At 44.9% G+C, this 17,593-nt stretch overlaps 1 protein-coding gene across 2 annotated transcripts in view; it reads left to right on the top strand.

Moving 5' to 3' along the window:
* The window catches only part of CEP131 (centrosomal protein 131), a 441,974-nt gene that overhangs the window by 415,470 nt on the left and 8,911 nt on the right, over positions 1 to 17,593 (top strand). For both annotated transcript variants that reach the window (XM_078654173.1, XM_078654174.1), the window contains one exon: positions 3,424 to 3,620. In XM_078654173.1, coding sequence (XP_078510299.1) covers positions 3,424 to 3,620 — 197 coding nt within the window. The remainder of the gene's footprint in view (positions 1 to 3,423; positions 3,621 to 17,593) is intronic.

Raw genomic sequence — 17,593 nt, 5'->3', positions numbered from 1 at the left:
TTTATAATAGTAGTATAGATATAGATTTGACAGAACAGAAAACTGTTCCCTCGGGAAAAGTATATGGAAGGTATACTTATCTCTCAAACCAGAAATAACGCAAAAAATCTGCCTGTAAGGAAAAAGTGAAAGGAAACAAAAAAGACAATTTTTTCATTTCATTAGATCGCATTTTACATAAATATGCACTCCCAATGTGCTCGGTGTTCTTTCATTCCTTTAACTCTGTGATCTGTGACCATATGGCAGTATGCGTCCAGTGCTAGCATTCAAATTTCACTCGTAAACCGTGAGTACCTTTTTCCAAGTTAAAAACAGAAACAAACTCCAGTAATCCAACTCCACTATATGATTGTATTAGTGGAAATATGTATATATGCAACATGAATCGCTCCACTTTTTAGTGTACTGCCCATCATCTTTTCTACCAAAGTTATATCGGGATATGCCCTTACCCGATTGCGGTGGAAAAAGTGATTCTCATGGAGATCGGGAAGGGGTAGCCTTATAGTCGAACGCTGTTGAAAAGTTAAATACCTCAGCGTTAACAATAAATGCCCCTGTAACTAAATAGATTTTTTTTACCTTGGTCTGTAGTTTCTCACACGGACGGCACTTACACTCAAAGTCCTGTCCCTCATGTAACCTATTCGTCTCCTGCATCTCCCAGCATTAGCATTTGGCATGCCCGGTTCGCGGCTTTAAGTAGAACAGCATGTTTGTGTCGGTGTCTTCGGAAGGGGTGAGGTTCTGACGCAGACGCCCTCATGCAGTGTCATTTCCTGCCCATGCCCAGCTCGAACTACATGCCCCGCTAGGATCATGGGATTTGTGGTTTTTCAGTGAGATGGACATCGTATATGTGTTGATGGTGTTGTTTAACAGTATAGGACGACAAATTGTTATAGTCGTGGGCCAAAACGACACTTTCATGGATGAATATATAACTATCATCTCAACCAATATGCACATATAGGTGATAGTTAATCACATTTATACTCCCTATGTAGTTGGGCTTTGAGGGTGATGGATTAAATACTCAGTCATCATATTGTTTGTGAATTAGGTATTTGTTTCCTAATGTATCATCACTGAGATGATGTAACTGGGTGTTCTTTGTCTATGGACCACACATGTATAGCATGATACATGGACCGGAATGTACATGTTGCTATGATAGCTCGTGTCCTACTACCTTCGACTCAGTGCATTCCATGGGATAGAGCCATTCAAACCTTGATGGTCAATTTTTAGTTTATAGACCCAACGTTGTTCCTTTTCCAACAGCCTTTTTGAGATGTTACATCCATCTTTAACTTTTTCAATAATGGTCCATTCCAGGTCGTTATCCGTGTGGCCTTTCTCTACTAAGTGGGCTGTCAGTTTTATTGCTTTGATGGGTCGTCCGATCAAACTTCTGTGTTCCCCGATCCGCAATTTGACTTTTCAGGTCGTTGTTCCGATGTATTTGGATTTACACAGACAGATGATCATGTGAATTGCATTGGAAGTATTGCAATTCGTGTGATCTCTCTGTTCCCAATCGTATCACTGGCCTAGGTTAATACTCGTATGTTTGGTGAAAGGACATACCACACAGGATCCACATGGGAACTGTCCCTTTACCTGTGGTTGGTTCCACAGTGTGAGTTGTGTATCCCGTTAGGGATCCAAACTATCCGTGTGGAAGAGGGTGTTCCTTATGCTCTTGTTTCGTTTGAATGCGAACACATGTTTCTCAAATGTTAATTTATTTGAGGTCAGGATTCGCCAGTTCTTATTAATGATTTTTTTTTATGTTGTTGGAAGATGAATTCTGCGTAGTCACACATATGAGCTTCTTGGTTTCTGCTTTGTTTTTTTTTCCAGCAAAGCGTCGCGTGGTGTATTCCGTGATCTTTTTCGTCCTTGCTCGATCACTTTTTTGGGGTAGGACTTCTCTTTCAGCTTTTTTAAAAAAGTTTTTCACATTCCTCGTTGTAACTCTCCAAGTCAGAACAGTTTCTCCGTATTCTCTGATATTGTCCTACAGGAAGGTTGTCTCTTGGAGATCGGGGATGTGCACTGTCAAAGTGCAACAAACTCTTGCGGTCGGTGGGTTACGTGTAAAGTGTACTCTCCACCTACCCATTTCTAGCCAGGATGAGAATGTCCAGAAATGAAACCATTGCACTGTTGAAGGTCATAGTGAATTTCAGAAAGGGATCGAAGTTGTTAAAGGTCCACCCGCATTGGGGTGGGCGGACCTTCATATTGGCGATATGTTTGGCTGCAATAGAATATATATACTGCAATATATATAAATCATGCAATTTGTTTTTTTTTATTTCCCACTCCTGAGAGACTTTCTTGCCAGTATGTCTCTGTTTTTTTACCCTTATTGTTTCCAAAACTGCTGAAAGAATTTACACCAAATTGCAAAAAAGTAGGCTTTCTGGGTAAAGATCTAGTGTTCTGCTAAAAGTGGTGTAATTCTGATTAACTGCTTTTTCGGTACCCTTGTCTAATTTTCTCTGTGGAAAAGCTGCATGGGAAAATTGTGTTTTGGGAGCCCCCACTCACCCTGGCTTGACAGATCATCCCCAAACTTTCCAGGAAGGAGATGAGGCGGATGGACTTTTGAGGAAAGTTTTTTGAAGAATCCTCAACTGGCTCCAAAGTTATTAGCAAAACAAAAAGGCTCTTCCTACAGAAGGTTTTACCTAACTAATGGAGTGACTTGCTCTTTTCTGTTATGTTGGGAAGAGGAGAGGTGATATATAATATTATATCTATCTACACCCAAACGTACTTAGTTATTTGCAATGTATTTTCCCCATGGATTGTAGCGACTCCTGTTATAAATGTAGTAAAAGCATACCTGCATGATAATGGCTCTGGTTGTGGACTCTGCATGATTGCCATGAGTGGTAGATCCCTCGTTTTATTTGGACTGCAATACAGGGAAAGTTAAACTCCAGGTCACTAGGCGTAACATTGTCTGATCCTGAGGATAAAAGTTCAGGGAGGTTTAAGCATCAGGTCACTAGAGAGCTCCTCCGCTACTCCTGGGGATTTAAGACAGTGGGGTCACCAGCGACAAGCTGGCAAGCCCTGGGCTTTTAATGTAAATGAGTGTGTTGGGTAAACTCCAGGTCAGTTTAGTACAGGCTAGTCCAAATCAGAACTGATGGCACTAGAGATCGATAGATTCAGGCTTTATTGTGGTGCATGGAAAAGATTAGATAGAAGCACTGATTTCATGATTACGAGTGGCATACTCACAAGTCCAAGTTACCAAAATTGTGTGTGGGGTAGTACAGAAGGGCTGCCACATACTACAGTTGACCCAAACCGCTATCTCTGACAAATGAATTCCCAGCCTGACTCCTTCCACTACTATTCAAGTTTTCCTATGCATTCATTGGTTTCTTTGCCTTGAAGGTGAAGGACCGATTAACCGAAGAGAGGAACAGCTTGTCTGAGGTGATTCGTCAAGAGTTTGCAGACAGGTTGGTGTTAACAGAGGAAGAAAACAAAAGGCTGAAGACAGAAGCGTCAGAAATGAGAGCGAGACATCGCCTGGAGTTGGAACGGATCAGCCGGGACAAGGAAGAGGAGCTGGAGGAAGTACACAAGAGGTGAGAACCAATGCAAGGGGTTCAAAACACCCATAATTATCTTTCCAAGGCGCACATCTCATGATAGCTTGACTATCATACTGTATCTTAAGCCCCCAGCCAGAATCTCAACTGCCTAGTTGAGGCTTAAGACATAATAGATAATCCACTGGATTTTACGTTTAGGTCTTGCACGTCTGTTTGCTTTTGCAGCAGTCAAATAACTGAAATTTTCAGCATTTGTATACTTTATCTTCTGGCCTTCGAACATACATACGCACACACACACACACACATATATGTGTACATGTATGTGTGTGTATGTATTTGTATGTGTGTTTATGTATTTGTGTGTGTATATGTGTGTGTGTGTATGTGTATATGTGTGTGTGTGCGTGTGTATGTATATGTGTGTGTGTATGTATATGTGTGTGTGTATGTTCGAAGGTCAGAAGTGCTAGTCTTCCACTACCCTGATGACTGGTGGTTGAAGGTGGGCTCATCCCAGGGGCAGTCGTCAACCACCTCCTGACTACGGCAAATCTCCTGTTATCTTTGGGATTCACTGTCAATGTGCCAAATTCACACCAGACTCCTACTCAAACACTCCCCTTCTTCAAAGCCATTCATGAAATGATTCGGTTTTGCACTTATTCCCTGAGAAATATATTCAAGGACATTCATGCTATGATCCAAATCTTGGTCCTGGAGTTCAGTGAGGTCGACTCTGAGGCTGCTGGAACTAATGGCCTCCGGTCTCCTGCATCCTGCTGGTCAAGCACACTAGGTGGCATATGCGAGCTCTGTATTGGGATTTGAAGTCTCAGTGCGTTCAACATCAAAAGGGATTTCTCCGGCCACGTTTAGATTTTGGAGGAGACTGCGCATAATCAGCAATAGTGGTTGCTGGACTGCAGTTGTCAGCAGCAGAACCCTCTCCCTTCCCCACACAGACCTGGCAGTGGTGACTGATGCACCGCTTTTGGATTGGAGTTGAGAGGTGGAGATTAGAGACCTCTGGTTTCAGGCAGAGCCATTGCTCCATATCAGCCTTCTGGAGCTGAGGGCCAAATGGTTGGCTTTAAAAGCCTACCTTCCATTCATCAAGGGTAAACTGGTACAGGTACTCACAGTAAATATCACCGCCATCTTGTACTACAACAAACAGGGCTGGGTGGGGTCATGGACCTTGTGCAGAAGGCTGTACAACTTTGGAATTGGCTGAACCACAAAATAATTTTTATGAACCTTTTGGCAGGATTATTGAATGTTAGAGCAAATGAGCGCAGCCATCGACGCCTAGCAAATCATGAATGGTGGGTACACGCGGAGGTGGCGCAGGGTCTTTCCCGCGAATAGCTCGATTTGTTCGCCACTGCCGAGCATGCGCAATGTCAGCCCTTCTGAACGTTGGTGTGTCCAAGGCGTAACTCTCTTGGAGACTCGTTTACCTAGTGTGGACTTGTGACTCCTTTATGCCTTCCTGCCTATACCACTCCTGCCCCGACTATTGTAGAAAATGAGGAATGACTGGGCACAGGTCATCCTAGTTTCCCCAAATTAGGCATGGCGAGCATGGTATCCATGACTCCTGGGTCTGAACATCTGTCCTCTGACCAGGCTTCCCCATCGGGAGGATCTCCTATTGCAGGGCAGGGTTCTGCAATGGGGCCTTTGTGAGCTCCACCGCCATGTATGGTGGTTGAGCGGGGACAGCGAAACACCTTTGACTTTCCAGCGGAGGTTGATGTCATTTTGCCAGCCAGGTATTCCTCGACAAAAACTGTACATGCCTGTTGTTGGAACAAATTTCTGGCATTCTGCATTACTCTTCAGATGGACCCCCTTCAGGCCAAGTTATCTTACATTTTCTGGTTTTGTCTCTAGTCCTGCAAGGACTTGCCCTGGGCACGGTGAAAGGGTACATTTCGGCTCTTTCGGCTCTATTGTGATTGCTGGATCAGCTCTCTTTGGTAAAGCCTCCTGTTCTGAGATTTGTGAAAGGGTTACATGTGTTTCCTCCCTCCTCATTCATTATGCCACAGTGAGACCTTAACATGGTCCTCAAATTTCTAATGTGTACTCCATTTGAGCTGCTCCACAGCTGTCCGTTATGGCTCCTTAGCCGCAAGACAGTGTTCCTCTTTGTATTAAAATCAGTGCAGCATGTGAGTAAGCTTCAAGCTCTCTGTATCAACCCACTAAACATCACCGTCTTTTCTGGACAAACTTGTTCTGCAGACTCTGGCATCTTTTCTGCTGAAAGTTGGAACACTGTTCCATGTCAGTCATTACATAACCCTGCTGGCTTTCAATGCTCCATCTAAGAAGGAGGAGGGACTCCATCATTTGGACCCAAGAGATTGCTGAGGTTCTACATAGATCGTTCCAAAGAACACTGGGTGGATGATTTGCTCTTTGTGAGGTTCTCTGGAGAGAAAAAGGCAAAACTGCGCAGAAGAGAACCATCTCCCACTGGATTGTGCTCTCCATTAGGATGTGCTACACATAAAAAGCAGCCTCTCGGAGGATTATGTGCTCATTTGACCAGGGCCAAAGCTTACACCATGACTAGTATGCAGAGTTCCTCTCCTAAACATTTGCCAGGTGGCTATGTGGACATCCCTTCATACTTTCACACGCACTATTGTCTAGCCGATCTGATGGAGACATCTAGCCACAAATTTCTTAACTTTTGAATTCTCCTGAAGTGTCCGACTGGATCTGAAATCTTTTCAGCAGTACCTATCCATGACTGGGGACAGTTTCATACGACTCTGTGATGACGTTGACTCCGATTGTGATATCAGTGGAGCCAGATAAGTCCCTTCCGGCGCACGGACGTCAGTTTCTTCTTTTCTGCGCTGCAACGCCAATCCGTAGAAGAGGTCACTCAGACCGTTTTCAGGTCTTCTTCAACGGTTTTTGTCGGTTGAAAACTGTGCTTTTCTCATGTCATCAGGCTTTACGTCTTGTGGGTCTTGTGCATGACAGATGTCTGCTACAGACCCGCATTCCATTTGTATGTGGTGTTTTGGAGAACACCACGACTCAGAACATTGCAGCTCCTGCCAGAAACTGAACCCGAAGGTGTCAAGGAATACCATATGAAACTCCTGGCGGCACAGTTATTGCTTTTTTAAGAGACTTCGCGCCAGCCTCAGTCATCGTCTTATCATTCGGATGGCTGTTCCAGGAGCCAGAGCTGCTACCAGGGCGTGACTTTCCATCGACATCCCATGGTAAGCGCAAGTGTTTGAAGTTGCGGCACCACCCAACTTATCTACGTGGAGACACCATCTCCCACCGCTCCTCCCACTTGCTGGTTTAGGAGGCAGTACATGACTACGTCCCATGCCTCCCCTCCTTTCCGGCAACCAGGGCCTCAATGGCCCAAATGAGAGAATACTACAATTCTCTACATCTCATGTTTGGGCCCCCACCTTCCCCTGGAGCGCCATTGGAGCCCATGGAGGTGAGAAGAGCCACACCAGCATGTTCACTCTCGATGTCAGTTAGGCCTTCTGAGTCAAAGGGTCGGTGTCTGACGACTCCGCTTAAGCGCTGGTGCACAGCCCTTCCAGGTTTCCACCTACGTATTCTCGATCAGTCGACTCCAGCATTGACGTCCCCCCGGCGACTGGGACCCGAAGTCCAGTGCCCAAAGACCCTCCCTCCTCGACGAACCAGACGAAGCCTGCAGACTCAGAACCAGGGTCCCCCCCCACCCGCGACCAGGTGAGGGTAAGCTTTTCTGACATCCAAAGACACCCCGGCGGCCTACAGCCCCCTGTGACTCCCTTTGGGGTACCTACCTGTGCTCCAAGATCCCAACTTACCTCTCGACGTGCTGGTCACCCCTGGAGTCTCCGCCCCCGAGCCTGCAGCCTTTGTTGCCCTTTTACCTTTCCTGTTGGATAACATTGAGCGCCCGACGGCTCAAAAGCACCCTGCACCGAGCCGCCCGAGCACTGCTGGCTGTGCCACAATTGTCCTATCCTGCTTTCCCCTTTGCCCTAAGCAAGTGACCTGGAGCCCAGCTCCCACAGCCGCGTGGCCTGCTAGCCAGCAGCCACCAACCGGAGGCCCCCTGTCCCTCATTGGATAACATTGGGCACTACCTCTGCACCCAGCCGCTCCTGCACCGCTGAGGGTGAACCTACTGTACCTACCTGACCCTGGGGGACCCCTGAGTCTATGCCCAGAACCACAACTTCACCAGTCGAGTAAACTGGTAACTCACGTACCTGCCATTGAATAACATTGACTGGTTTGACTCGAAAAATCTTCTAAGTGTGAAGTTTTGGAAACTTAAAATATTCATATAAAATCAACCGAATTCCGAAGTACTCACCTGTGATCAGGAGAGGAGCTAGTACTGTACCTTGTAGCCCAGTACTGAACCGCAAAAGTAATACTTACCGGGTTTACTAGTAATCTGAATTTTCTCCATAGGAATCCATTGTCTGCTTTTCTATGAAATTTCTTTTGTCTCTACTTTTGAAAACTTTAAATATTCTTTAAAAATCATACAAAATACTGAAACAAAATTGCTTACTTGTTTTAAGCTGAGACCCAGTGCTGGACCCAGGAGCCCAGTACTGGATTACCAAAGTAACAAGATCGTACTTTATCTGCAACCTGAATTTTCTCCCGTTGGATAACATTGCCAGCTTTCTATTGAAAAGTTTCTAAGTGTGAACTTTTAAAATAACTTTATATTACTGAAAAATCACTGCAATACCTAAAAACGTTTTTACTAAACTGTTTTCAGCTTAGATCCCAGGACTGAATCTAGGTGCCAGTCCTGGAACTACCAAAGTAATCTACAAAGTAATCAACTGTGTTTATATAAGGAAATTCATTGAGTTCAATGCTAAATTGTGTGTAGAATTGTGTTGCCTATGGCAACCCCTGTACCTATTGTGTTTACAAAGCTTATTGCCTTTCTGCAAAGTACTCCTCTGAGACCTCTCATATTGAGAACAGTATATTTTGATGCCTGTTGATTCTAGAAATAAAACAACTATATCTTTGATATAAAAACAATTGGCCTGGAGTTCAGTCTTTGAGTGTGTGAAAACTTTTGCTGACTGAGTGTGTACAACACATGCTTTACACTGTCCTCTGGTACTGCTTTACTGCTCGATCAAGCTGCCACTTTAGAGAGGAAGGTCACACCTGGCTTTAACTTCTGTTATACCTCTGGGACTCTATACACACTGTACCTTATTCTGGTCCAGTATATTTAGAGCCACTTTCTCACACTATTGCATAGGTTTTCCCTTCCCTTTTTTCCGCTGATGATAGGCTTCTTGTTCACGAGGTAATTTGCTTATGAGGTTTCTTCCTGGTAGGAAGTTTACCTATTCCTCATGCTTCTTTGGAAGCAGTTTGGTATGCTGAAAGGTATTACTTTTGATTTTCAGCATCTCTTATATGGACATCTTGCTTATGCCCTATGGGAGACCTTGTATACAGAGAGTATGCTTATTTTTTACACCTACTCTGAATTTCCACTTCAGTGCAATTTTGAGGCTGTTTTGACCAAGATGTCCACTAGGATATACTTGTTTGAACGGTTATTTATTTGATTGCAGTCGTTTTTGCTAGCTTTGGTGGGCGCACTTTGCTTTGATTTTAGGGGGTGCATGGATTGCTTGTGCGTTAGGTGATTTTTGCAAAGGTAATGCTACCCTATAAGGGAGTTATGCCAACTTTACCATGTTGTGTGTTTCCCTTGCCTGCGCGGAGGGTTTTGTGTATTTCTCTTTCTTTGAAATATTCCATATGGCAGGTTAAGGGGCTCTATTTTGAATTCTTCTGAATGATTGTTCTCCAGTATTCAATCTTTCATAGATTCACATGCTTGTATCTTCCCCGTCGTCATGGTGGGAGTCTCCCGGTAAATGATAACCATAGCAGTAGAAGAAAAAACTGCCTGGAAACCATAGAGTGGTGAAACCACTAGGTAACCTCTCCTCCTCATTATGTGGCCCAAACTACAGCCAATCAGCAGCCAGCACCAGCCTACACCATTCCCAGCAGAGCCACCATACCTCAGATTTCCAACCGCCTTCGTGTGAGAAGGAGTCTCCCTGAGCTCTGCTCAGTTTATTCTCTCTTCACTGAACTTTTGACCTTTCACAGTTGGAAGACAGGTACTGTTCTTTTATTATCAACATTTCATTCAAAATGTCTGAAAGCTCCAAGAAGAGTCTTTTCAGAGCTTGCAGGTCCTGAGGCAAGGCCAGACTGTTTTCTGAGGATCCTCACAAGGAGTGCTTGTACTGTTTGTACCCTAAGCATATTCCTAAGGACTGCAAGTATTGCCGGACCTTCTCTGCTAAAACATTGAAGGATAGCGAAGCGCGCCTCTTGTTATGGCTTCAGAAAAGGAAAACTCAAGACTCGGAGTCTGAGGGAGAAGCCAAAGTACACACCTCTAAGAAATTAAAAAGAAGGTCCTCTGAGGAAAAGGGAGATATGAGGAAACAAAAAGCGGGGAAAACTAAGGAAGGTGAACCTTCTACTTCACTCCCTCCAACTCCTCTCAAGCCTTCCTCAGAAAAGAAGGCTCCGTCGTCGCTTCCGTCAACGAAATCTATCGAGATTCCAGTCAGATCGCCGACGAGGCCGTCGACGACCATCTCGTCGACGACGACGACAATCTCGACGACGACCGCTTCGTCGACGATGAGTGTTAGACCTTCGTCGACGGCAAGATCTTCGTCGACGATGCGGATGATTGTTCCGTCGACGACGAAAAAATCATCGACGATGCCATCTCCAACAAAGATAACCTCAACCTATATTTCCATAAAGAGGATTGCTCCATCGACGGGAGCGTTGACGAGCAAAAAAGGGGAGTTTTCCACGCCGAAGATTTCACCTCTACTGCCCTCTACCATTCTGGATTGCCAGGAATCAGAGGAGGAAGGATCCTTTGGTGTTGCGTACAGTCCTTCGCAGCTCCATATTAAACATCAGGATTCCGATGAAGAAGACCACCAGGAGGCCTAGGAGCACTTCTCTTTTACAGATCGGCCTGTCAAAGGCCAGATGAGATACGAGTCATTTCACCAGCCCTACCACTATGATGATGAAGAGGAAGTGGATACGCCTGTGCGGGAAGAGGCCATGTCGGTGCCTATTTCTTTAATATCAGACCTAAGAAGCATGATCGATAGCTATTATCGTCGCTTTCCGGAAGATAATGCTTCCGCGGCCGCTGAAAAAGTCTCTCAACCTGTAAAGGAGACACCCCTGGCTCAGCCGCCGCCTCCTCCTCCTCGGACGGAGGTCCAAAATGTTGTTACAATTCGTGATGACTTAAATGATTCCGATCAGGACGATCAAGAGGAGGAAGGGGAACTTCCTCAGGATGAGGGGGTTGGAGATGACATAGCCAGTTTTCACGATTTGATGGGAAAAGCGGCTAAAAGATTAAATTTCGATATTCCAATCAAGGAAAGCGAATATTTCCTTTACTATTTCAAAGAGTCCTCCAGGAAGTCGGTAAGAGCCATCCCTATTATTGACCATATCTGGGATGAAGGACTCAAACTGATGAAGAATCCAGCCTCAGTCCCAGCATCCATACCTAAGCTGGACAAAAAGTATCGTGCTATAGAGACGGCTCCAGCATGTCTTATTGGTCATCCTCGACCGGACTCGGTTGTGACTCAAGCAGCGCAAAAGCGCTCTAAGAACCCAATGGCAACATGTGTGGCGCCCCCTGATAAGGAGGGCAAGAAGATGGACGGCATAGGTAAACGTTTTGCAGTCATGGCAGCAGCTTCCATCAAAGCAACCAATGCAATGGCCCTTCTGAGCCGTTTCAATAGACAGATGTGGTCTGACATCACACCATTCCTGTCGCACCTTCCGGAGGACAAGAAAGAAGAGGCAACTACCACCCTGCAGGATGGAGCTAGAGCAGCGTCGGAGTCCATAGACGTGTCAATGGACATAGCGTCTATAGCTTTCCGCCAGATGGCTGGGGCGGTAACACTACGGAGGCAAGGATGGCTCAAAGCTACATCATTTCGACCGGAGGTCCAGTCTAAAATCTTGGACATGCCATTTGATGGCGAAAGCCTCTTTGGTAAACAGATTGATGAGGCGTTGCAGGGGATAAAAGCAGATACTGATACTGCTAGATCCTTGGGATCTTTACAGCAAGGCCGTTATCAGTCCTTTGGTGGCCGAGGATCCAGAGGACGCTTTCACCAGCAACGTTCCTCTTACCAATCTAATCGGTACCAACCTTACAACCAACAGGGATACCGTCAGTACTCCTCCAACCAGCAATACCGATCCTCGAACACTTCCTTCCAACAGCAAGGAAGAAGAAAGTCCGCCGCCAGAGGGAAGCAAGACTCTGGTCGCAGACAGTGATGTTTCTCAGGCGCCTCCAATACCGCTTCAGATCGACCAGTTCCACTACCTCTCTGTTTCTCTCGCATTGGCAGTCCATAACATCGGACAGATGGGTATTAGACATCATTACACAGGGTCACACCCTGGAATTCTCACAAAGGCCTCCAAATCGTCCTCCTCTCTGCAGAGTTCATCAACATATAGCAGCTCTCAAAGCAGAGATCTTATCACTCATACTGAAAGGAGCGATAGAGGAAGTCCCATCAGACCAGCGAGGAACAGGTTTTTATTCACACTTCTTCCTTATAAAGAAAAAGCAATCGGCAAAATGGAGGCAGGTACTGGACCTCAGAGATCTGAACACATACATAAAGAAAATTTCTTTCCGTATGCTGTCCTTACAGGAAATTTTTCTACTGCTCCGCAAGGGAGACTACATGGTCTCTCTAGACCTGTTGGATGCATACTTCCACATTCCGATACACAAAAAACACAAGAAGTATCTGCGATTTATGGTGGCGGGGCGCCATTACCAGTTCAGAGTTTTGCCTTTCGGCCTGAAGTCTGCCCCCAGAGTATTCACAAAATGCATGGCTCCAATAGCGGCGCATTTAAGGCAGCAAGGTATCCAGGTTTTCCCATACCTGGACGACTGGTTAATAAAAGGACCATCGTTCCAGGCAACACAGAGATCTCTACGGATGTGCACGGATCTCTTCCAAAGATTAGGCCTTCGGATAAACAAAGAAAAATCATTTTTTCTTCCGACTTGTACTCTACAATTCCTAGGAGCAATCTTGAAAACACAGGAAATGAAAGCTTACCCATCAGAAGAACGGGTAACAAAAATCTTGAATCTGACTGCATCTCTGGCAACAAAAAAGTTCACTTCCATCAGAATAGTCAAGTCATTACTGGGAATGATGTCCTCTTGTATCCCATTGATTCCCAACTGCCGTTTACAGATGAGACTGCTGCAAGAAGCCCTGGACAAACAATGAATCCAAGCCCTGGGTTCCTTCGACGACAAGCTGGTCATAACCTGTCAGATCAAATGTGCAATGTCATGGTGGGGTATCAGGAGCAACCTAACAAAGGGCCTGGTATTCGAACCTCCATCTCCAAGCTACGTCATGACATCAGACGCTTCATTACGAGGTTGGGGAGCACATCTACAAGACCTAGAGATTCAAGGCCTTTGGTCTCCTCAAGAGACAAAACTTCACATCAATCTCTTGGAATTGAAAGCCGTCTTCCTGGGCCTTCAGGCCTTCCTTCCCAGGATCCAGGGTTCATCAGTCTTAGTGCGAACGGACAGCACAAAAACAATGTTTTACCTGCGCAAGCAGGGTGGCACGAGATCAAAACCCCTGTCGATTCAGGCACAAAGGATCTGGAAATGGCTATTGTGTCAGAACATAACGCTGCAAGTGGAACATGTTCCAGGGGTAGAAAACACAAAAGCGGATTTGTTAAGCAGGTCATACGATATTTGCCACGTGTGGGAACTATGTCAAGTCCAGCTGAATCGGATTTTCAATGTGTGGGGCAAGCCAAGTCTGGACCTGTTTGCAACTCAGAGCAACAAAAAGTGCAGACATTATGCCAGCAGTTTCCCTCAACAGGGTTCGAGAGGGAATGCTCTTCACCTCCGATGGACAGGGATGTTTGCTTATGCCTTCCCTCCCTTTCCCCTAATTCCCAGATTACTGAGGAAAATGAGATCAGAACCTTGCCAAATAATACTAATAGCCCCAGCCTGGCCGAGGCAGTTTTGGTATACAGAACTTCTTCAATTGTCGGTGGAGCCAAGAATACAGCTCCCAACAACCAGGGATTTGATCTCCATGAACAGAGGCCAAGTACTTCATCCGCAATTGACATCTCTAAAATTGTCGGCTTGGAACCTTTTGAGCACGAATTCCAGTCATTAGATATCACTCCGGAATGTGGTGAAATATTGCAAAGTTCTGCTTCGCTGTCTACCAACAAGACATATACTGCAAAATGGAAACGATTCTGTACTTGGTGCCTTGCTCATACAGTGCATCCTTTGATGTCTTCTCCTGAGCACATTCTTCCTTATTTGCTGCATTTAGCCAAATCAGGGCTTGCGCACTCATCTATTAAAGTCCATTTAGCAGCAATATCTAGATACAGAAGATCTCCAGGATGCCCATCTCTGTGGTCTAACAGACTAATTAAGGAGTTCTTAAAAGGACTTTTCAGAAGGTTTCCTCTAATTAAGCGTCCTCCACCCCCATGGCAGCTTAACACAGTCTTGTCACAACTTATGAAAGCTCCGTTAGAGCTGATCCACAAATCTGAGCTGCAATTCCTGTCATGGAAAGTAGCGTTACTGTTGGCACTCACATCAGCCAGGAGGGTCAGCGAGATCCAAGCTTTTTCTATACAGGATCCCTTCATTCAATTCAGGCCAGATAAGGTGATGCTAAGGACTAAACCGAAATTTGTGCCTAAAATACCTTCGTCTTTTCATCTCAATGAACAGGTGATCCTGCCTACATATTTTAAAAATCCTTCTACAGCGGCTGAAAAAGCTCTACATACTTTAGACATTGGCAGATGCCTGAAGTTCTACATTGAAAAGACTAAAAACTTTCGCAAATCAAACCAACTGTTTGTCTCCTACTCGGGGTCCAGAAAAGGTCTGGCCCTTTCACGTTCCTCCATCTCCAGATGGATTGGATCCGCCATTGTCTTTTGTCAAGAGAAAGCAGGAAGGCCTCTCGACATGAAAGTCCGTGCCCATGATACACGGAAGATGGCGACGTCTTCTGCATTGCTAGCAGGAGTACCCCTTCCAGACATATGCAGAGCAGCAACTTGGTTGAATGTTCATACATTCACCAAACATTACTGTCTGGACACGGAATGGAAAGCAGACGCGGCAGTGGGACAGGCAGTTCTGCGACATCTCTTTAAATAAGGTACATGTTTATGAATTTTATTCTACTGTTTTTCCTATATAATGTGGGTTTTTCCCTTTATGTTAATATCTGGAATAGCAAAGTTTGATTGTTAGTAACTGTTAATTCGTAATGAGTTCTTTTTTCCTTAAGGAATTTATGGCACACAGCCCCGAGAAAAGAAAGGGGTCTAGCCTAGAAACGCTCTTACTACAAGGACTGCTATCTACGCTGATACAAGCATGTGAATCTATGAAAGATTGAATACTGGAGAAAGAACTAGTTACTTACCTGTACACTATGGTTCTCCAGTATTATCTTTCATAGATTCACATGCGCCCGCCCGCCTCCCCGTTTCCATTAGGTAGACCACCTTTTTATCTCTGGTTTCCTGCATTGCTCACTCTTGGGCGGTAGGAAATCTGAGGTATGGTGGCTCTGCTGGGAATGGTGTAGGCTGGTGCTGGCTGCTGATTGGCTGTAGTTTGGGCCACATAATGAGGAGGAGAGGTTACCTAGTGGTTTCACTACTCTATGGTTTCCAGGCAGTTTTTTCTTCTACTGCTATGGTTATCATTTACCGGGAGACTCCCACCATGACGACGGGGAAGATACAAGCATGTGAATCTATGAAAGATAATACTGGAGAACCATAGTGTACAGGTAAGTAACTAGTTCTTTACTAATGCTTACTTACCTCTGCTTAAGAAGGCTCTATGGCCTACTTTTGATATTAGAACATGGATGTTCCACTGTCACTGCTCATTATGTTATCTGGAATGTAATTTATGAATATTTTGGCGCTAGGGGGGGTTAGCTTTTACAGCTATGCCCAGCATTTTTTGGGAGGAGTTGTTTTTTTTCTTAAAGATAATCTTCACCTTTTTGGTTCTTCTCTTCCTTACTGATTTTTCCTTACCATATACTTTGATATGCTGGAAAACAGAAATGAATGGTATGGGGATGTCAAGTCAAGATCTACAAGGTAAGAACAAAGGGTTGGTAGAATCACACATCTACGTGAAAGAACGATCACTGATTTATATAAATCAGTGATCGCTCTTTCACGTAGATGTGATTCTACCAACCCTTTGTTCTTACCTTGTAGATCTTGACTTGACATCCCCATACCATTCATTTCTGCTTTCTAGTTATTGTTTCAAGCGACATTGATCTTTTTTGCACACTGTTTCCACAGCCAGTTTCTATATTGGTTCCGCGCTGTGGTGTGGGTGGTTGTCACTAAAGAAACTGACGTCCGCACGCTGGAGGGGACTTATATGACTTATCTGACGTCAAAACCAGAGTCGACATCATCACGGAGTCCTAGGATGCCATCCCCTGGTGCGCAGACGTTCTACTGAAAAATTTCTGGATCCAGTCTGACGCCTGGGGAGAATTCAAAAGTTAAGGAATCTGCGGCTAGGCCATGTCTCTACCAGATAATGCATTACCAAAGGTAATTAACTTGTTTGTCAGGTCCCCCAGAGGAGGGCATTTTGCCTGTTTGGTTCTATTGGACTTTATAGTTTGAGTCCATTTTCAACCCACCTCCAATTGGATACTTCCAGTGCTTAATTTGAGACCGTGCTTTCTATTGCTCGGTACCGGCACTTAATTGTCAACACCAATGTTTGTAACAGTCTGCTACAAGGTTGGGCTGTCTGGATAATTTAGAGATGACCACAACAACAGTCAATTATATATTCAATACACATTAAAAATTACTTTCCTGATGCCCAAGCCATTCTTATAGCTTTGGGGAAATAGAATAGTCTGAATAGTCACACTTGTAGGAGTGTGATGGTTAGTGGTTGTGTTGTGACTATCATTGGCTGCATGGTACAGGACAATGTGCGGTGCAAGATGCCGTGGCCTCCTGACGAGAGAGAGAGAGAGAGAGAGAGAGAGTGTGTGTCTGTCTGTCTGTCTGTCTCTTTCTGGTAGAGACTCTTACCTAGTCACAAATTCCTCACCCAGCCTCCAGCGATTGAACTGTTCCCATTAATAAAATCCCAAGCCCAGGAATCTGCACACTGTTTGTGACAATTTGCTTTTTGGGCTCTGCGTCTGGGAATACAGACACTCCGGAAAGCATCCAACACTCCGGAAAGCATCCAACATCAGCATGTGGGAGGTCCACCTTATAGTCTCTGCACATTTTTCAGGAGTAAAATCGCATTGTGGTGGTGCCACTAACCGCAGAGGCATGCGGTAAAAGTTCTGGATCCAGTTTAGTGCCATAAGAATGTTCAAAAGGCGAGTAATCTGCAACTTGATGGTCTCTTCCAGAAAGAGCATTATGAAGGTAAGTAACTTGCTCTTTATTACAGTATACCGGGTGATTACCGTGTGGGAAGGCTCGTAAAGCAATGCAGTAGGCTTGAGCTGCTCATGGTAAGAAGCCAATGGTAAAGGTTATAGGCTTGATTGTTTATTTTTTTTTAAATTTACAATAAATGCAATAGGCCTAACATATTGATTATGACAAGCATATGTTTGAGGAAATGGGTATTTAAGAGTAGATTGTCTTTTACTCTGAATTAAAGCCTACAGATTGATATTGTGTTGCATCCAGTCTCAGTGAGTACAATAGTAGGCATGCATTTTGGTGCTGGTTACTGCCGTTGACAAACTATGGATATAGAATATCTCTACTGTCGGAATCTTTTTTAGACTCTC

The sequence above is a fragment of the Lissotriton helveticus genome, chromosome 7 (genome assembly GCF_964261635.1).
Source record: "Lissotriton helveticus chromosome 7, aLisHel1.1, whole genome shotgun sequence".
In the NCBI taxonomy this organism is placed as follows: domain Eukaryota; kingdom Metazoa; phylum Chordata; class Amphibia; order Caudata; family Salamandridae; genus Lissotriton; species Lissotriton helveticus.
Note: the sequence above shows the minus strand (reverse complement) of the source record. Positions and strands in the feature narration are given on the sequence as shown.